At 37.4% G+C, this 22557-nt stretch overlaps 2 protein-coding genes and 1 pseudogene across 3 annotated transcripts; all 3 read right to left on the reverse strand.

Moving 5' to 3' along the window:
* Window positions 1-1280: 1280 nt before the first annotated feature.
* On the reverse strand, window positions 1281-6873 carry LOC147501625 (putative protein phosphatase 2C 33; annotated as a pseudogene).
* LOC147501626 (ribonucleoside-diphosphate reductase large subunit-like) lies at window positions 5388-8628 on the reverse strand. 2 transcript variants are annotated; one of them, XM_086603815.1, is made up of 7 exons: window positions 7939-8628; window positions 7592-7832; window positions 7310-7386; window positions 6986-7208; window positions 6751-6894; window positions 6039-6107; window positions 5388-5408 (listed from the first exon to the last, which is right to left on the reverse strand). In XM_086603815.1, exons 1-4 carry the CDS (start codon window positions 8104-8106, stop codon window positions 7071-7073), a joined length of 624 nt encoding a protein of 207 aa, XP_086459941.1. In that variant the 5' UTR covers window positions 8107-8628; the 3' UTR covers window positions 5388-5408; window positions 6039-6107; window positions 6751-6894; window positions 6986-7070. The 2 variants fall into 2 exon arrangements, with proteins under 2 accessions (XP_086459941.1, XP_086459940.1); XM_086603814.1 differs by lacking the exon at window positions 5388-5408 and adding an exon at window positions 5844-5887.
* Window positions 8629-11982: 3354 nt separating this feature from the next.
* LOC147501627 (uncharacterized) lies at window positions 11983-12303 on the reverse strand. Its single transcript, XM_086604352.1, has one exon. The coding sequence runs from the start codon at window positions 12301-12303 to the stop codon at window positions 11983-11985; it is 321 nt and encodes a 106-aa protein (XP_086460478.1).
* Between the last annotated feature and the right edge of the window lie 10254 nt (window positions 12304-22557).

Below are 22557 nucleotides of genomic sequence, written 5' to 3' on the forward strand. Positions count from 1 at the left end.
CGGACAAGAATACGTACAAAAATAATAGACTGCATCGATCTGTTGCGTCTCTCCATTGTATCATTGTTTTTTGTTCTAAAAAAAATTATTTTGTTTTCAAGTTGCTTCTAAATCAAATTTTCAAATTTACATTTAAATATCTACTTATTTGATTAATTCAATTAACCCTGAAAAATATGACCACATAAAGATATAAAGGTTGGTCAAATTTCTCAATTTCAAAGACGACATTTTTTTAATCAATTAAAATATCACCATTATTCAAAAAAATTGGACAAAGAGATGAATAAGATGGAAATAATAAATACAAATATATTAAACTATTAATGAGAAGTTACCAAAATAAAATGAGACGATAAGTGAGGGAATTTGCGGAGGGTTAACCTTTAGTTTTCATCTCGCGGTTGAATTAGATAAGGAGTAAAGTAAATTTATTACTCTTTTCAAAAACAAGTAAACAACACTAATTTTTGGGCTAAAATACAGGGAGAGAGAGAGTACTTGAGGTGAATAGTATATTTTTTTCTTGGAAAGTGAGAGTGTGCCGGGGCATACCCTGGTCCTCCTAGCTCTACCACTGCTTGAGATACTACACATGATTTGTTGCACTCTTGAGGGATTGACGAAGGGGAACGAACCTTACCCAAGTGAAGTTGGTAGTTCGGGAACCTATTTCATAAAGGGTTATGAATGTGAACAGTATGTGGCTGTGTTTAAATTAAACCTGTTGATGAGGAGGCCTATGCAGATAACAATCCACATGACTGTTTATATGATGAGTACGTTGCCTTCAGGATTTAAATGTGGTACATTTGCTGGACAAGGGGCTACAAGAGGAGTAGCGGCCTTACCTTTTGGATCGCCCCTAAGGTGAACCGAAGTCTATTATATATACTAGCAAGTTGCACGTGCTTTGCACGATGATGATAAGGAATACATATATTGGAGGGTATGTGATAATGTTTTAAAAAAAAACATTGAAGTGTATGTGATTATGGCGAACTTGTGAACTATCACAACTTTACGAATTGATAAGGACATTGTAATAACTGATAACAAAATATAACCTGGATATATAAATTTTGTAAGAGATTTTGTTTACATTTACAGAGTGGGTGACCACCACTGAAATAATTTTATAGTCTGTCACATGGCTCTAGCGAAGGTTATGTCACTGATGCTAACAGTTATACGTGAGGATCTGAAAATGCATAATTTAATGCTTCTTCACATCGAAGGCAACAGCAGACAGAAGACCTTATGGAGGATTTTTTCATCTTTTAACTGAATTTACCATGTCTGGAAACTTCTTGTATTTCGTTCACCATTCCGACTATATATCTCAACATAACCATCTTCCTGTATTTGAGCATGTTCACCGCCATACTGATATTCACATGTGAATTTTGTACCCTAGAACTTTTCAAGAATTTGAGAGATTTTGATGAGGGCCCTCTAGAGTTAACTTGCTCTTGTTCGTAATAGTCAAGAAGGGACTAATCATCACAATTCAAACCACAAAGCACTTCAACGAATATGAGTTGCTGATGCGAGAAATAACTTACATTTTATGGGTACAAAATCTGTTGAATTGGAAGAACTTGCCACAACAGATAGTGAATTGGTTAAGATGTTACTGTTCGAGCGACGACAAAATAAAGCCAAATGCGTCAAAGTAATATAAAAAGAATGAAAAATGGGTTGTTCGAATTAGTAATATATTGAATCATGAAAGAAAACTGAAAAAGAATAGAAAAAAGCTTAGGAGGAAAATACTTTACCTTTTGAAAAAAATAAAAATGGCAATAAAATCGGCAATGGAGAGATTGAGGAGCCGAGAGAGGGGAGATTTTGGCTTTAACAGGCGAGAAGAAATAATATTTGGATTTCCAACCCTTCGTTTTCATATTCTTTTAACGTCTACCACTAACAAATAATTTCACCTAAGAGCCACGATGACAATGCAATGCTACAAAGAAGAGCGCTCGCTATCTGCCTCACAAACAAAGCAAAAACAATGTTTCGAAGGCTGATTTTGATCTTCGACCTCGGACCGCCCTTTAACTTGGCCATGACCACGCCCCTATCGGGTACCTTCCATTTTCGCCATAATGTCATGCAAAGATCGGACAATTGAGTTCGGTTGAACACATTTTAATGACAATCTGGAGGCGAAGCATCGACCTATTGCATCTAAAAGCAAGAAGCGAGAATATTTAGCAACTTTTCTAAACCATGCAGAAAAATTAGCCAACCCACTTATCGAGGAAACTATATAGCATTAATATGTAATAAATTCATTATAAATCTTTTATTAAATGTACAAATTATTCTTAGGAGCTTGCTCTCTCGGTTTACACACAATGCATAAGCAAGAAAGCGGAGAACCCGAATTTGTGAAATTATGTGCTAATTTGACTTTGTAACATTGTCACAGTGACAAAATGTAAGGGTGGAAGGAAAATGGTGTGTAGCATAAGAATATATATGTATATATGCGATGCTTGCTCTTTGACCGCCAGAGTCGGCTCTACATACCATCTTTGCCACAGCCATGGCTCCAGGATCTGGTACAGAAGCAAGGATTTCAAGAGATCATCTAACCATCGATATCTACTAATCAAGTAATTGGTTGACATAAGAAACAACATCTAGTTTGCAGTATTACATAATAAGCCATAACGCTATTATGTGATAAGAATTTCTCTAAGAAATAATGTTTCCAGTTCACATGTATTATTGGAAAAAGAATAATATGATAATCCAAATTGTGTATATTACTTGTTGTTAACGCCCATTCTTTGCATTCAAGTATAACAAAAAGATATGATAGATACCTCACTTATTTCATTTTCACTTAAGAGTTCAGCGTACGCGGCGTTGTCGACAAAATCTTGTTATAACGAACCAATCTCGAAAAACATTGATAAATAGCTTGGAAAAACTTCATGCTTTAAGCACACAAGTGACTCAATGCCAATATAGTTTTCCAACGATCTTGCGAGGTACACAAAATGATAAACAATAATTTTGGGTTAACATACCAAAAAGAGAAGACATGTTTACAATCTCCTTCAAATATTACCTCTGATATGAACACCATCTTCAGACTTGTTGTCGGACCCCCAAACAAATCTTTTTTTTTTGTTAACCAACCCCAAACAAATCAAAGCGCCAACTCCTGCGGATAAGAGGATGACATATAAATTATTTGTACAAATTAGCTAATGAAGCAGTAAATCAAATATCAATAGAGTGGAAAAGTAGTCTATATATGCTACATGGACTCTGAAAAAAGGCGAAGAGATATGCTATAATGATTTGCATTTCATGTCACCCCCGCTTAACGTCATACTATGATTACAATATACAGTAATCAATAGAAAGAAAAATTGAATTGACGACATTTTCAACTGGTAACTAAGCCAGGACAGTAACCTCTGCCTCGTCAACAATGGTGTCTTTCACTAAGAAATCATTCTTTGGGTCTTATATAGTAGATTAGGTGAATTATTGTTTTTTCACCCACCCAATGTATCTCACCATGCTCATGACATGTCATACTAACATGGGATGCTGGCCATATTGAAGTCTTGAAATTTGCTATTCAGTTTTCATTCAGAACCACAAGTGGAACTGACATCACCCCAATTTTTTCATTTCCGTATTTCTTATGGACCCCTATATAATGAATGGCTAAATACGTTGGGAACAAACTGGGGAGGAATCACTACCTATCCTCTTGTTCGTAGTTCAGTGGTAGAGCCTTGACCTTTAATATAGGCAGTGATCCTCCTTCCTATTTAGTTGAGGATCACTACAAATCAAGAAGTTTCTTTCAAAGAAAATATAGGAAGGGACCTAATTGCCTACTTGAGCTGCTAGACTTCCATTGAGAGCCTGGTCGATGAGGAATAAGTCGGAGATTCTAGTTTCTAGACACCTTCTACTACCTTAAGATTGTGTCAACCTAGTAGTGGACCTGTTTCAGCACTCATTGACTTCGGTTCAGTTCTGCTAGGTTAGAATAACCAACCATCTCTACTGCGGTACATGGAGTCACTTTCGGACGACTTTCCGGTGTTTCATTGCCTATCGAGAGAGCACATCTCTAGCGTTAGGACCCTATCATGTGTCCAAATGGGCACCGACCGCATAAAATGCTTAACTGCACACAAACATAATTTTGCAACTTTTTGTATTCAAGTAATTATCCACTCTACGGGCATACATAGAGACACATGTAGTTGTGTGTAAAGCGAATTTTCTTCAGTGATACCATGTTCGTGCCCGTACATAGATAGATGCGTTCACACATGTCCCTATCTCTGAGACACTGTATTTGTGTAAACGAAATTTCTTCAAGTAGATACCATGTGTAGTTTTTAGTAAAAGCGGTCTCAATCACAAGTAATTTCAAAAAGTTCCAAATATAAATAATGATCCTAAAAAGATCGACCCCTTATAGAGAACGGAGAAAAAATCCTTACCCCATCGATTGGCCAAAGACAACAAATTAATCCTTCTCGATTGAGGCGCCCGATATGAAATTTCAGGCCACAGAGATCAAACCAAAATCCTTGAGGCAAAAGTCTCCAAAGCGCTCTGGCCATCGCTAGACCGGAGAGTCATTGTTTGGTAGCCGGACTTCGAGCAACCGGCTCATCGGAGGCGAAACCCCCCCTACATCTCGATTCTCTCTGCTTCGCTATAAAATAGAATAACAATAGTTAGAGCACATTCAATACAAAATTGCCTCAAGAGAAGGAGAAAGGCTGGAGACAAACCGGGGAGATTTGGTTTAAGATCGTGATCAACCTGAAGCGCAATAAGAGAGCCATCTTGATCTCTAGTTCGGTATGGCTCTTGAGTCCCCGATATTTCCAATTACAAGATCTTGACCCTAAATAAAATTAAGGAAGGGGAAAAAAATACAAATAAATTAATGAAATCAACCAAAATCTTTAATGTTACAAAAAAATTATTTGGAGGAGCCACGAAAAGAAAAACAATATATATTACTGTTTGACCGGTGTAGCTGCGGTTGTCCCCACTTCGCAGACGGTCGATGTTGCGGTGCATTCTCAGCTCATTATCTATAACTTTAAATGCCTTTAGAAATGACTCTTTCGATTAATGCGGAAGATTTCCGGATGCTTCTCCTTTTCTTCAAGGTCCATGCGGGCACCAGATTCCTCATCAGCACATAAAGAAGCAGTTTCTTCTGAGTTCATGCTTCCCATCGCACTCATGTTCTCTTTAAACCCACCTTCGGCACCTGTATTTATATGCCAATGCGCGCTGAGCTTCAGAGGAAGAGAGTCCCTCACTCTCTTAGCAACCATGTGGCCGCAGGGACCATGGCCATCAAAACCCCCGAAGGCGTGGTCCGTCCTTGATCCAAAGTTCTGCATATGCAAAAGAATCAGTTCAGAAAAAACTCTGGTGCCCTAGATAGAAGGGTGTGTAAGAAAAGGACTCAAAGAGCATAAATGTCAAAGCATCAAGCACCATATGAAGATGAAAAACAGATAACATGTCTTGCCCATTGACTGAAATGCTAATACAACATTTTTGAATGCTTTGAAAACCACTCCAGAAAGTGAGAATTCAAAAGAGAATTTCAGGGCCATTGATTATAAACACAATAAAGCAGAGGATATAGTGAGACACATAGTGACACTGCAAACAAATTGCAGAGCTTAAAAATTAATGTACAACTTGTGAAAGTAACCAAATACGATTACATTAAATCACATTCATTCTTCACATTTACCATAGCAACAAAAGTAGGATGGATTTCTAATTGGGGTTATATAACAATACTATAAGAGTAGGTGCAGCCTTCAAACTATATAGTCCATTGAGCTGGTTCCAGCTGAGATCTCTGGAAATTGAATGTCATAACCAAAGTAAACATTCCCATCATCAATAACTAAAATGCAGCATATCTCCACCCGTGGAAGTGGTGAGATTTACCATTGATTCATTCTACGATAAGAAACTGAAGAAGTTACCAGCGAAACGCACAAACTTACAAGTAGCCAAGACTTGGTAATCTGCTTATGTCTTGAACTGGTCCTTGCAAGCTGCAGTTGCTAAGACGCCTGGTAAACCAAAGGAAGGTCGAGTGAAACAGTGTTTAAAAGCAAATTTTAAACAAATGCATTGGATATTGCTTTGCTGCATCGGATATAGCTTTGATGCGATCCAAGCATATACATCGTTTATTTACATAGATTTAAAAATCACAGGAACGACATTGATCTAATATGTGATTGGAAGAAAATAAAACATAGCTACAAAGCTCCAAATGAGCATCCGCATGGGACTGAAAGGCTTAGGGAGAAAATAGTCTCTATGACGCTCTCCTGACGATAACAACTGCGATTTGCTATACATTGCAGAATCTAATCATTAATAACACTAATTCGAGTAACTTCAGAGTTCCACTTAAATGATTACTGGTTAATTCCATGCATAACTGCAGGTTGACGCAACGAAAAGAGTTTTTCTGTCACAGAATAGTTGTATCTTAGAAAATCATAATCCCTCGATAGACCAAGAAGGATGACAATGGTATCTAAAAGCATTTCAATTCTTGCCAAAATAACAGACTCCCAAGGACTCAGGACCTCTAGAAATCTAAAACAAAACAGTCCCCTATATGAAAATGATGAGAAATAAAATATTGATAATTGAGCAGTCCACACCAACAGAACGTATCAAAGAGAACATGTATTGACTCACCGACAAATGAAACTTCAGCAGACATGGAGAAGCATTTAAAATGGAAGCAACATAGAGGAGATCGAAATTTGATGATAAAATGAGGATCAACTTGAGTTCTTTCAGATGGCTGAATTCAGTCATGTTCACAGGTATTGGTAGTACCTATATTCAAGAAGGGGGAAACAACCTGTTACTTGAAAGACGGACCACAATATGTTCATAGAGGAAAGTAAACATGTATTGCTTTTCACACCTGTGTAGTAACAAAACCTAGAGAAAGAACTTGAAGATCAGGAAGCTCTTTTGCAAGTCCACCAAACAGATAGTATGTGCCCCTCCTATCTAGATGTAGGAACCAAAGATGCACTTTCTCGAGAGATAGAATTAATCATCTTATTATGTCTTGAATTTATAGCCAACACTAATAACTCAGGAATCCATAGAGCATAAAATAAATCCCGAGCTCGCTGTTCTTCCTGCAAATATGCAATTAACAGTTGAATTAATACCCACCAAAAATTAATAAAAAATAAATACTTTTTTTGAGATATGAACTTAAGTAGCACCAATAGTATACCTTTCCATGATTCTTCCTAAGGTCAAGAAACTCAAAAACATCAGCATGCCATGGCTCCAAATACACATGAAATGCACCTAAATGAATCACAATCAAAATATAAAAGAAAAGGAACTGTCAAAACTTATTCAGAAAACAATTGAATGTATAACAAATGGCACCTAAATGTATCACACATAATGTATAGCAAACATCCACATGCATATACTTGACAATTCAGGAACTCGTAAAAGGCACAATGAGATGGTCTAAGCAGGATAGAATAGGGTATGTGACATTCACCTTTCCTCTTGCCACCTCCTTGATCGACATAGCGGGCAGTGTCATTGAACACCCTTAGCATTGGAACAATGCCATTGGATGTTCCATTTGTGCCACGAATATAACTACTTGTAGCACGAATGTTATGAACAGAAACACCAATCCCTCCAGCAGATTTGCTGATGACTGCACACTCGTTCAAAGTATCATATATCCCTTCAATGCTATCATCTTTCATGCAAACTAAGAAGCAACTGCTCAGCTACCCAATACAAACAATTCACCCAGTTAGAACACACATTAAAAGAGAGACGTCATATTGAAGAGAATTTAAAAAAAAATAAAATAATGTATACACAAGAGGACACTTGGGGCCTCGGCATGCCCGCATTAAAAAGTGTGGGAGAAGCATGGGTGAACCAACGCTGGGACATCAAATGGTATGCTTTCAAAACAGATTCGATGTCATCCTTGTGGATACCAACTGAAACCCTCATCAACATGTGCTGTGGTCTTTCCACAACCTTCCCCTCCATCTTCAATAGATAGGATCTCTCAAGGGTCTTGCAACCAAAGTAATCATAATCGGAGTAAATTGTGCTGCTTCAATGACTCCCCAATTACATATTTTTACACGTCAGTTTTAAAAGTCAATACTTCATAAGCTCCATCTCTAATAAATTTTAGCTACTGATGAAATGACCTAAAATAAAAGAACCTGTCGGATTGCCTAATGATCGTGAAAGGGTTCCCTGGTTACTCGAATTAATTTATTGATCAAGTAAAAGTAGTGTTAGTCAAAAACACAAAACTTGATTAACAAATTGAATATAGCAATGAAGAACTCGTCGTCGAAAGGGGAAGAACTTGCCACAACGGATAGCCACCCAATCACCACTGAAGGTTCCAAGCATGATCCATCTTTCCTTTTCCTTTCTTAGTAACATTTTCATCTTTAACATTAAGATCAGGCAAAGGGAATGACGGCTTCAAATCTATTCCCACTTTTTCTTTCTTCTTTTCTACCATATTTTCAGTGCTAGGAGAGCTTTGGTTCTCGGCTTGATGGGAGGGGCATCGGTTTCTAATCCAATGACTTTTTTCTTGTGGTTGATATCTTTGAACTTCTTCTTCTTGAACCTCTTCCTTTTTGGTGCCAAAGCAACATCCTGCACCTTCTCATCATCATCCTCTTCTGCTAACCAGTTTTTCCACATTTGGTTTGTCGTCCACATCAGTTTCGCTAACCAGTTCTTACCACTCATTAGCTCTAGTTTTTTTCTCTTGGTTGGCCATTAGATCGAGTTGGATGGAAAAGTAAGCTTGAGATGGAGTTTGCATTAAACTTCAAAAAGGTAAAAGAATAACATTGATATAAAGAGAAAATTCATATTTTTTACCTCGATTGAATTGAATGGCTGGAATTTGTTGCAATGAGAGAACTCAATTTGAAGCAAGAGCGAGAGAGAATGATAGGTCGGTTTACTTTTGTTGCAAAACTTATTTTGAGGGGAGATGTAAAGGTAAATTAATTAAATGGGCATATTTATTGTTTTGAGGGAAGACGTAAAGGTAAATTAATTAAATAGGCATATTTATATTCTGGGGTGGGGCGTACAATTCAAAATAGGCGTGGATTTGGTTTTAGAATATATTCCCACATGAAAAGACTAATTGGCCCTATTTAAAGGTGTTAAGCAAATATTTTATTTAAGGACAATATTGGTACTGAAAATTTATAAACACATCAAAAGACAAAGTAGTCCTCATTAATAAATAGGTAGGCATATGATTTTATTATTCATCAAGGGTATTATGCGTCAGAAAAAGTCCCGGATGAATTTAAGAGGCCACGATCATTATAGGCTATACTAGTAGTAGAGATATATATTACAGTTGAGGTTTGGGGATTTTTTGGGGTTCCACCGACAACCATTGTCACCAAGTATTCCATTTTTTTTTTTGAAAAAGACTCGTTTAAAATCCGTCTTTAATGATTAAAACGCGTTTAAATGTGTTTTAAAGGGTTTAAATGCGTTTATTACATATTTTCAAAGTATCCCGTTTTAAATTTATATAATTCTATGTTGAAAATTTACTTAATTTATTATCTAAAACTTCCATATTCTTATTCTCTACATTCTTTACAAAATTGCAACCTCTAAAATTGTTTCTAGTGGTACTTGTCAAATTGTCTTGTAGTGCTGAGGCAAGAAATTTTTAAATATCATTTGTAGAATGACATTTTTTATTTATTTATTTATTTTGGAAAAGGTTATGGGTTTTAGGCAGACCCAGCCCTACCTGTTGATTTAACTTCAAAGAGTTACATATCTCTCTAAGAGTATGATCATTAGAGGGAGAATCCTCACTACAACATCACTAGGCTCTACGCCTTACAATCATGAAAAACTCATGAACAATGCACTCGGAAACACAAACACACACAGAGATAACACAACATAAAACATGTACATCAAATATATGTCTACCACCAAACATAATTTTAATTTATCCCTCAAGACTGGATAATTATATATTCCTCAGATGTTTATGTGCTTTCTCAAAGCTATAAAAAAAACGGATCCACATTATTCACAACAAGAATATATTAAACCAAGAGTATCATCCGAAATCTCTTTGATATATCCATCAAGATTTTTACTTTTATATTTTTTCTTAGAAGCTTGCTTAATCATAGCTAAAGTAAGACTAATTTCACCAGGTAAATTCCCCTTGACCACACTTGGAGAGGGTTCTTTGGTATCTCTTTGACCTAACTGTAGTCCATTCCTCATCTTGAGCTTCCTTCTAAACTCTCGACCTTGTACAAGATGGAGAGATAAGATGTATGGAACTTTATATCTCGTCTGTTGTTGCATGGGAGCACGAGCTAAGCCTGCTCACGAATCAGGTAATGGGAAGCATTTGTAACTACAACAATATCCACCTCTTTATTGGCAGCAAGTAACTCCATTGGAGGGGATACGAGTTCCACCTCCACTTCGTGACTTACATGATGCTCAAGTACATGTGAGGTACTATTACCTATTTGCTCAAGTTCAACTTCAGTGGCGGAAGAGTTAGCACCTTGTTCATTTTGTATCCTTGCTTCCTCCCTATGCTCAGAGTGTGGGTTTTATAGTTTGTTACATTTTCATTTGTTATTTCTTTCAATTATAATCATAGTCAAACAAAATTTTCCATGTCTATCGTTAATTTTTTTTTCCTGTTTTTATTGCGATTTTTATGTTTTAAATCTGTTTTCCGTTTTCTATTATCATAATAGCTAGGCTCATAATAGAAATACACCCATATATATATATATAAATTGAGGTCCCCACTCTTACTGGTGAAATTTCAAGAGATCAGATAAAATGTTGAAAGTTAATTAATAGGATAGCAAACACTATATCTCTAACAGTCTCAGAATTATTGGTATTTGGTTTACACTTTACACCTGCACATAACAACAAGTAATGATGACTAATTATCGAGAAAAAATAAATAACAAAGATTTGTTATTATACTGACCAAGAGAAAGAAAATTGTATGGATTTCAGAAAATGAGAAAATCAATCACTTCCGCAACAATCTTCTTACTAAGGATTAAGGAAGCTTGGAAAAACTATCCTGGCAATACTCAACAGTCTTCTTGATTCTTGTGTTTAGCGTTTACAAGACCGTTGCTATGCAGGCTTAGGGGCAACAAGGAGGCGAATTGAACATATCAGCGATTAAAGACTCTTGAATCTCGACTGAGGAGGTGTCTGTTTTGGAACTTCAAAAAATACTTTGTTTCTCTCCTAGATGTCTGGACTGGCTAGATGCGTTCTTTAGAGCAAAATGTCTGTATATACACGCAATGGCTGTGCAAACCATTTTTTTTTACCATAAAGCTAGGTTAGAATGCCTTTGGAGGATTTATGCGTAACTATAAACATATAAAACACGTATCCTGGATCATCAGTACTCCCAATGAATTTTACCCACTGAAATTCTTATGAGTTTTCGACGATTAACCAATTTAATTTTCTCCTTAGCATCAAGGTTCTTAATTGAGCTAATCACAACATATATCATCGTATAGTCCTAACTTTATCTTTGCTTGATTACAGAAAACAGAACAAATTAATGAGTAAACAAATTAAACACACATGCATACAAGTAAAGATGAATCAGTTGGTCAGAACAAGAAGAGATAAGCCTGTACTAGGATCATAAAAAAATGTACAACAGCAAACAGTAAAGAAAGATGATTAAATTGTCACCTAATCCAGTGAGGAAAACTTTTAATTACAAGCTAGTGTGGCTAAGCCATGAAATCAACATGTTAACAAGGCAAATTAAAACTCAAGTCGAGGATCAGAGGGAAAAGGAGATTAGTGTTGAAACCTTGATGCAATACAAATCTATGTTTTATCCATCTCATGGACTTCAGGACTCTCCATGATACTCTCTAAAGAAGGTTTCCAAATTTTAACTTCTTCTACATTCCCTCTTCCTTTCTCCATTTCCCTCAATAGATCTTCCAAACTTTTCCCTCCTTTCTCGTTCAATTGATACATCAACCACTCTAGATCCTCCTTTCTCAACACTATCTTAAGCCTAGTGCCACCTTTTCCATGATTGTCTTCCCTTGGGGAATGACTTGGTTTTTTTTCATTTTCTTGTTCTTGTTCGTTAACTACTCCTTGTTCCTTCAATGTATAGGCTTCCATGCAATTACCCATATCTGCTTTAGTGCTAGAAAACTTTTTGTTGAAATCTAAAACACCATAAGGGCTAGATATGCTTTCACTTATACAATGACTATGCAGGAGACTAGAAGTGAGGAAAGTGAAGTATTTAAACCACTTGACGGGGAACAGTCCTATTGTTTTTAATTGTCAAAAGAATATTAAAACGAATATAGATCCATTCACATTGAAAAATTAGGCCGGATTTGTTGTATTCCCATTATCATTTTAAATCTTTTATGCTTTCTCTTTCTTAATTTGATAGATTCTATGTGGACTAAAAGGAGTGATTCGGGGGAGGAAACCAACAGTGGACATGTCCTTGTCATCTATTCGGTTGAAAGTGAGAACAGTGTTTACTTATTTTTTTCATTACAATATGACTAATGAGTCTAAATTGATCTATTATTCATTTTAGCACTATTGCAAATGTTTGCATTAAACTTGCAAGTTTATTGTTAATGTTTGCTTTGTTTTGTGTCTGTTTTGCAATTGCATATTATTTCTGACCTTAAAAAACCAGTGAAAGTATTGTTTGATACCTCGTTGCTTGGCTGGTAAGCCAGTCTATTTCTTTTTTACAATTTTTGTCTTTAAGAAATCAAATGTATATTTTTTCATTGCTGGGATTAAGGATTGCAATTGGAAACCAAATATGACTAAGCCCAGTGATTTTTCCAACTTTTGGGAGGTGACTATAACTAATTGTTTGGTAATCGTGATGAACGAATGACGCATTAGAAAACATATCACTTTCAAGATCGGCTGAGAACACGAACCCCGACAAGCGGGCTTAGTGAATGTGAATAAGGTAGACTCATATTCTATAATTGAATTGAAATTAAGACTTTTGGTGTTGGGGCACATGGAACCCTCTTCTTCTCTAGCCAACCTAATTTTTGTCTTCACTGGTGACTTGACTAATTATGTCCTCATTCCACCATGCATGCATAGACTAATTTTGTTTGATTTTGGTAGATAGACCCAAATTTGTGCTCCCATACCTGCGTAATCAACAGTATTGTGGAACATTAGTTATCAAAATGTTGTAGGGAAGAAGTTTTGGAGACTAAAGAAATTTGACTCAATTTTTACTCACGGACTCCACACGATACGTTATCACGATCCAAACAAAGTTGAAACGAATCAAATACATACCCGACCCATATTTTATGGTTGAGACCCATGTCAAAGCCCACAATTTCTCTGTACAAAAACCCACGCTTTTTTCTTTCTTCTCAAGTTTCCCACCATCACATTTTCATGCACCATCTCTCAATGAGAATCTCGAGGAAAATATGTACGGTCACAATTCTCATTACCATCATAGCATTTTTACTAACTCTAACCGAGACCACCACAAATTTCACTACAGGTCAATTTCTTGAAAAATTTGAAGATTTAACTAATCAGTTAGGGTTTAAGGCAAAGGCTAGTTTCTTCTTGGTTCAAACAATTGCAATCACTCTTTGCTGTTATTGGACCTGGTTCCTATTATGATTCTCGTTTATTGTGCAAAAATACGTGGTGCTGTACTTTCTTTCTTGATTGAAAAACAGTTTAAGAATAATATAGATGATGTGTTGCAGTCGTCTAATTGAATTGGAAGGTGATTGCAGTCTGATGGAGGCTTTCGATGCTTCTATATCTGCTTGAAAGCTTAATTAAGTAACATACATGATACACAATAAGTAATTGGGTAGATCATAAAATTGAAGTTTGTTTAACATAATAGATAATATGTGTTGATTTCTTAAAAGAGAAATTTGAGGGATGTATGAAAAATAAGGGACACCATCTTTATGGACTTGGCTTATACAAAGGCATTTTCTTGGGTGATGTGGAGGGGATCTCCTTTTGTGTGTGTGTGGATGGACAGATGGTGATCCGCCTCTGCTTCTAAAATGTTCACCACAGTGATAAAAACCAAAAGTATTGGTTGGATTGGAATGGGGCAATATGAGAACATCCCTGGCAAAAAATGCAGTTATTGAATGGGAAATGGATGGATGCTGTTTTCTCATGGACTATATGAAATTATGAACAATGCTAGTGCATTAAGAGAGACTAGAGAGGTGGAAGTGGTCAAATAACAAAAGACGATTAAATCAATCGCTTTGGACAGTTATGTCTGATTACACGATGCTTGGCGTAATATTCAATATTGCTTTATGGAGTCTATGTTTGGTGTTGTCTTATCTTTTTGCGAGCATGTCTTTTTGCGGTCATTTGCAACTCCGTAGAAATAGGGTATGCATGAACTTGTTTTTTACTCTTTTTTTCCTTTTATAGTAGTGTTACTTATGAAAAAGGTGTTGGAGTTAATGTGGAGAAAAGGGAGTTTAATTTGCGTGAAAAAGCCTGAGCGTGCACGCGCTAATATTAGTCTTGTTCAAGGCGTATCGTGGACAACTTACAATGTTTTGAGGGTGCGTGCTTGATATTGGCCTTGCCGAGAGAGTGTCCACGCCCATACCTATTTTCAGCAGAATTCTATTTTTGTGAAATCGCGAATTTGCAATATATATTGGGGTTTTTGGCAAAACCTAACATACAGAACACAGAGAGAAACCAATCTTGAAAGCAATTAGGATTGAAAGATAACTTTTATAGAGAGACAAACCTGTAAAGAGAGTGGAGTGATATAGTAAGGTGAGAGACTGAAAAGGAGTGATTGTAATCGTCCTTCTCACTTTATAAAATGATTAGCTCTTGTGGAAATAGACACCATTGATTGAACCACGATATATCTTTGTGATATGCCACGATATATCTTTGTGTTGTGGTATGCATTTTACTTCTTTACATTATTATATGTTGTTAATAGTTGTTTAGAGAGTTAGGCATGTTAGCTAGGTTGTAGTTGATATTTAGAATTGTCTAGAGATTGTTGTCGGTTCAAATACAAGTTATCTGTGTAGTGGGGATTGATTGGTATCGGTGTTAAACCCCAACAAGTGGTATCAGAGCCTTGGTTAAATTAACCTAGGGTGTTATCCAAACTTAGCCCAGAAGATGTTTGAACAAATTCCTGAGAGGAGGTTTGAGTTGAAAATAATTTGTAGAGATGGACCAATCCGTGAACACTTGCATGACGAGTCTGAATAGGAAGAACTACACCATTTAGAAAGCCAAGATGGAAAACTTGCTCTACTGCAATGACTTAGCACAGCCCATTGAAAATAGAGGAGAAAAACCATAATCAGTTGCTACAGCTGAGCGGAGCAAGCTTGACAGAAAAGTAATTGGGTACATTCGATAGTGGATTGACGACAGTGTCTTTCACCATGTATCTCAAGAGACTACATCTTTTGGCTTGTGGAAGAAACTCGAAGGCCTCTATGAGAGGAAATCGGGCGGAAACAAAGTGCTACTCATTAAGAAGTTTGCCAACACGAAGTACCAAGAAGGTTCTTCAATATCTGAGCATCTTAATGAAGTACATAATACCATCAATCACTTGCATTTGATGAAGATTAATATGGGAGACGAAGTTGAGGCTTTGTTTCTATTAAACTCTCTACCCGAAAGTTGGTAGACGTTAGCAATTTCTTTGCACAGATCAGCTAAGGATGGAATCATTTCCATGGAGATGGCTACCGCGTCAGACTAGAAGGAGTTCAAGAAGCAGCTCCTTTTACTCAGAGATCCTTGTCACAGAGAAACGGAGGAGAGGTAAAAGCAGAAAACCATCTCATTCTAGAGGTGATGACAGAAGCAAATCTAGGGGTGAAGCTAGAACTCCTAAGGCAGAGAGGCAATGTTACTACTGTGCCATCAAGGGTCACTTCAGGTATGAGTGCAGAACTTTGAAGAGGGATGAGAAGAATAACTGTGTACATGAAGACATGGTAAAGAGGAATGGAAACTTAAGCAGAGATACTACCGCACTAGTCGATGATAGTCTAGTGGGAATTATGTCAGATTGTGGTGAGTGTTGTCTTAGTACCTTATATCAGGATACAGAGTGGGTGATAGATACAAGAGCATCCTATCACGTCACACCGCACATGGGATTCTTCACTACCTACAGCTGTAGTAAATATAGTAAAATGAAGATGGGCAACAGTGGAGTCTCTAAGATTGCAGGCATTGGGGATGTTCGCATAGAAACCAATGTCGGATACACCTTGACACTCAAGGATGTAAGACATGTCCCTGACATTCGACTAATCCTAATTTTTGTTGAGAAGTTAGATGATGATGGCTTTGTAAACTAGTTTGGTAACGGGGTATGGAAACTGAGCAGAGGTTCCATTGTAGCAGTCAGAGGGAAGAAAACTTGTTCTCTTTACAAAACACAGGCAAGTTTGTGTAAAGCAGAAGTAAATGCGGCAGAAGAAGAAGTTTTCTCCGAACTATGGCACAAGAGACTGTGTCATATGGGCGAAAAAAGCATGGAAGTTCTTGCCAAGCAAAAGGCTTTGCCAGACATCAAATGTACACATTTAAATAGATGTACTCACTGTTTGGTAGGAAAGCAACACAGGGTGTCTTTCCAAAGATTCCCGTCTCACAAAAAGGACAACATCATTGAACTAATGTACACAGATTTATGTGGTCCTATAAAAGTAAAGTCCCACGGGGGAGCTTTATACTTCGTGACCTTCATTGATGATGTGTCAAGAAAGGTATGGGCATATATTATGAAGACCAAGGATGAAGTACTTGACGTGTTTGAGAAATTCCATAGTATGGTGGAAAGAGAGACAAAGAAGCTTTTGAAGTGTATTCACTCAGATAATGAGGGTGAGTACATTGGGCCGTAATTTGAAGAGTATTGCCAGAGTCATGGGATTCGTCATGAGCAGACCGTTCCCAAAACTCCGCAGCAAAATGGTATAGCCAAGATGATGAATAGTACAAGCTACCTAGAAGTTACTGGGTAGAAGCAATGCGCATAGCCGTACATGTGATCAACCTATCGTCGTCGAAACCTCTGAATAGTAATTATCCAGAGAGAGTATGGTCAGACAGAGATGTTGAGTATGGATACTTGAGGGTATTTGGCTGCAGGGCATATGTGCATATTCTGAAAGTTGAGAGGTCCAAGCTTGACGACAAAGCCAAGCAGTGCATTTTTCTGGGTTATGGAGATGAGAAGTTTGGCTACGAACTCTATGATCCGATTAACAAGAAGGTAATCCGAAGTCAAGATGTTGTATTCTTGGAAGACCAAACCATAACAGATTTCGAGGAGAGTGAGAAGCTACAAGCTTTTACTAATTATCTTGTTGATTCAAAACTCGAAGTTCCTACTGTGGAACGTGTAGAAGGCATTGCGAATGCAGAGAACCATGGGCTTGAAGCTCATGATGAGAATCCTATTTCTCATGATGGGATAGAACCTATTGATATAGAAGATGCAAATGAAGTGCATGAACCACCACCAGAGCAAGCAAAAGTGCATCCTCCTGAGGCACCAGCAGATGGGGCAAGGAGGTCAGACAGAGAAAGACAAGCTTCAACCAGGTATCCACCACATACGTATGTTCTACTATCGGATAGTGGAGAACATATGTACTATCAAGAGGCTCTTGAAGGTACAAACAAAGAAAAGTGGTTAAAGGCCATACATGATGAGATGTATTCTTTGCATAAGAATCACACTTATGACTTAGTTGAGAAACTGAAACGAAGAAAAATTCTCAAGAATAAGTGGATTTACAAAGTCAAACATGAGGAGAATAATCCACACCTAGGGCACAAAGCTCGCTTTGTTGTGAAAGGATTCGGTCAAAGGAAAGGTATTGACTTTGATGAGATTTTCTCTCCTGTAGTCAAGATGACTTCTATCCGGGTGGTATTGGGTATGACCACAAGTATGAACCTAGAGGTTGAGCAACTAGATGTCAAGACAACTTTTCTTCATGGAGACCTTGAACAAGATGTCTACATGGACCAGCCAGAGGGGTTTGAGGTCAAAGGCAAGGAGCACCTAGTATGCAAGCTGATAAAGAGCTTGTATGGGTTGAAGCAAGCACCGAGACAGTGGTACATAAAGTTTGATTCATTTATGGCAAAGTAAGGATACAAGAAGTCTGCTTCTGATTATTGGGTGTTTGTTCAAAAATTTCCAGATGGGGATTTCATAGTGCTCTTGTTGTATGTGGATGATATGTTGGTAGTTGGCCCAAACATCAACAAGATATCCAAGTTGAAGAAAGACTTGAGTAAGTCCTTTGAGATGAAGGATTTGGGTCCGGGCAAAGCAGATACTTGGGATGCGGATAACTCGTGACAGAAAGAGTGGGAAGTTATGGCTTTCTCAAGAAAGCTACATTGAGAAGGTGTTGAAAAGATTCAACATGGATCAAGCCGGGCCCGGTCAGTTATCCGCCAGTGGCGGTTCCGCATGACCAAAGAAATGTGTCCAAAGGGTGAGCATGAGCAGAGTCAGATGGAAAATATTCTTTATGCATTCGCAGTGGGGAGCTTGATGTATGCAATGGTGTGTACAAGACCGGATATTGCTTTTACCATTGGTGTTGTAAGCCGATTTCTGTCAAATACGGGTAAAGAGCATTGGGAAGGTGTTAAGTAGATATTGAGATATCTCAAGGGCACTTCCAAATCGTGTTTGTGTTTTGGTGAAGTAAGCCCTTACTTGAAGGCTACACTGATGCAGATATGGCAGGTGATATTGACTCGATGAAGTCCACTTCCGATTATCTGGTTACTTTTGCATGGGGAGCAGTTTCTTGGCAATCTAAGTTGCAAAAGTGTGTTGCCCTCTCCACTACAGAAGTCGAGTATATTGCAGCCACTGAGTGTTGCAAAGAGATGCTATGGATGAAGAGATTCTTTGACGAACTAGGGCTAAAACAGAAATAGTTTGTAGTTCTATATTACAGTCAGAGCGCCATCCATTTGAGCAAGAATCCAAGTTTTCATTCTAAATCTAAGCATATACATGTGCGTTATCATTAGATTAGAGAAGTGCTCGAAGACAAGTATTTGTGTATTGAGAAGATCCGTACCAACAAGAATGGGTCAGATATGATGACCAAAGTCTTACCGAAAGATAAATTTGATATTTGCTGTGCTATCGCCGGAATGGTAGAAGACTCCTCCTATTGATTTGGAAATTGCATGGAGGTATCCCCCTCACTGTTCGGGAGGGGGATATTGTTGGAGTTATCCCTCACATGAGGAGGAAAAGGAGTTCAATTTGCGTGGAGAAGCCTAAGCGCGCACGTGGACAACTTACAATGTTTTGATAGCTGGCCGACATTGGCCTTTGCAAGAAGCACCCGCCCATGCCTATTTTTTAAATGAATTCTATTTTTGTGAAACCGCGAGTTTGCAATATATGTTGGGTTTTTTGGTAAAACCTAACACACAGAACACAGAGAGAAACCAATCTTGAATCAAGATTGAGAGATAACATTTACAAAGAGACAAGCCTGTAAAGAGAGTGGAGTGATCTAGTAAGGTGAGAGACTGAAAAGGAGTGATTGTAATCGTCCTTCCCACTTTATAAAAATGATTAGCTCTCGTAGAAGTAGGTACCATTGGCTGAACCACGGTATATCTTTGTGTTGTGGTATGCGTTTTACTTATTTACATTATTATTTGTTGTTAATTGTTGTTTAGAGAGTTGAACATGTTAGTTAGGTTGTAGTTGATATTTAGAATTGTCTGAAAATTGTTGTTGGTTCAAATACAAATTATCTGTGTAGTGGGGATCGATTGGTATCGGTGTTAAACCCCAACAAAAGTGTGTGTATATATATATATATATATATATATATATATATATATATATATATATATATATATATTTGCAAAAGTAATTATTAGCATCATAGGTACCCTATTTGAATGGGGACATCATCATATATTTGTAATTTATAATAGAGCCCGGCTATCCCAGGGATATCCTCATAAGGACGTCCTACTGAGGCAATTAGATCTATTCGTATCCCGAGAGCAATAGAGAAACATAAGCAATTCAATAACCGGCCAGAAAAAGATAGTAAAGTGACGAAATAATACATGCTTGTGTGCTTGTCTTCTTCCCAATTCCACATTTCCACCTGTTGACTTCTCTATCTAATTCTCTTTATCCCCTAAACGGCACCGGGTTTTCATGACTCCATCTGATTTCTCCCATTGTTGAGAAATATTGATCAAAGTGTTTTCTATGTTACTGTGAAAATTCCTTCTTTTGTTTCAGTAAAGCTTAAAAATGACTTATTTTCTCAAAAGTGTCTAAAGAAAATTAGTTACTTCAAATTTTCATTTTTTTTATTTTGTATTTCTCTTGCTATGACCTAATCTAAACTTAGGTTATAATGGTATGAATTTGCAATAATGTTTTCCATGAGATGTAAATTCAATTTGGTTTTTCCTCTAATTTTTTTTTTGGTAGTTTTTTGCAGCAAATAATTTGACTATGAGAAGCAAATAATGAAAATGTCAAAAACATATTATTAATAGTATTTTTGGGTGGAGGAGGAGTTTTGGGGCGAGAAGAACAAACTCTATGAGAAGCAAATAATGAAAATGTCGAAAACATATTATTAATAGTACTTTTGGGTGGAGGAGGAGTTTTGGGGGCGAGAAGAACAAACTCTGTTTCTACAGTCCATACTTTTGTTCTCTCATTTTTCTGGTCAAATATTAAAATCTGTGATGTCATTTTTGCCCTCGGGATACGAGTAGATCTAATGGCCCTAGTAGGACGTCCTTATGAGGATATTTGTGATAGCCGGGCTCTTTATAATAGCAACCATATGTTTTGGGCTGGGAGTTTTTTTTATTATCTGTACTGTTAGTTATTTGGGAATGAAACTTTCATTGACCAGAAAGTGATTACATGGAATGTCGCAACTATGCATTTCCTACCTTCTTGTTTTATTCAATAACTGAGTTATTAGGATGCTTTTACTATATCAAGTGTTGATCTATGATTGTTGTAAAATGTAATTCGCCTGTCTGTGTTCTTGAACTGTTGAGGCGTCCAAGCTTGATGGAGCTGGTCCAGAAGACTAAGAACTTCAACACCCTTTCCGAAGGTATTAAAAGATACGGCTGGATGTTTATCTTCATTGCACGGTAACACCCTGTTACATACTTGATCAACTATGCCTCAGCAGCTTTCAGAATTGAGTTCTTTAATTTAGTGGTTTTCTGCTACCTTTTATGGTTGGTTGTGTGCCAATGATTGTGCAAAATACTTCCATTGGCAGTCTTTTTGGTGCGCGCTGTTCTTGCTTTTGCCTCTGAATCTCAAAAGTCTAGGATTTATGGTCACTTCTTCGCTATATTATTAGGAGTCGAGGCTAGTTTTCTTAGCTACTTGGAGATGCACCGTGTTCAAGCCGCGGGAAGTAAGGATGTTAACTAGTGGAAACCGCTATGCAGAATATAACAGAGGGTCCATAAAGTCATGACATCATAGATGATCATTTGAGACTTCAACAATCAACATGATTGTCCAGCTTCCGCATTTTCACAATTTTTTGAGCTTTGGTGTTTACATTCTGGCTTAGCCAAACTGTTAACTAAAACTTGAAGTGCCTTTTAGACTAGTGATATTTCATCAAGGCTTTCTGTTATATCCTTTTGTGTTGTCATATATGATGTGTTGGGGTTTATACCAATACCAATCGATTCCCCCACTACACAGATAATTTGTATGAACACAATTCAACTCCAGACAAATTCTAAATATCAACTACAACATATACTAACATGCCCAACTCGCTAAACACTATTAACAACAGATAATAATGTAAAGCAGTAAAAGCAAACCACAACACAAAGATATACTGTGGTTCGGCCAATGGTGTCTACTTCCACAAGAGCTAGTTCTTTATAAAGTGGGAAGGAAGATTACAATCTTTCCTTTCAGTCTCTCACCTTACTCGATCACTCTTATCTCTTTACAGGGTTGTCTTTTTGTAAATGTTATCTCTCAATCTTGATAGCTTTCAAGATTGGGTTTTCTCTCTCTTGTTGCTTGCTTGCATTAGTCCTTGTTTTCCAAAACCTTGATTTTGTTTTTATAAGAAAAAACAAATTTCGCGGTTACTGTAGCGAAGCCCACGAAAAATAGGCTTGGTGGCGCAGGTCGCGCCTCGGGCAAGAGCAATCTGAGCACGGGTCGCGCTGAAAGTATTGGAGGTTTTCTACAGCATAGGCGCGGGTCGCACTCTGACATCTCAACGCAGAATGAAATCATTTTCTCTTCTCATGTGAGGGATAAAGCCAACAATCTCCCCCTCCCGAACAGTGAGGGGG

The sequence above is a fragment of the Coptis chinensis genome, chromosome 4 (genome assembly GCF_015680905.1).
Source record: "Coptis chinensis isolate HL-2020 chromosome 4, ASM1568090v1, whole genome shotgun sequence".
Lineage (NCBI taxonomy): Eukaryota > Viridiplantae > Streptophyta > Magnoliopsida > Ranunculales > Ranunculaceae > Coptis > Coptis chinensis.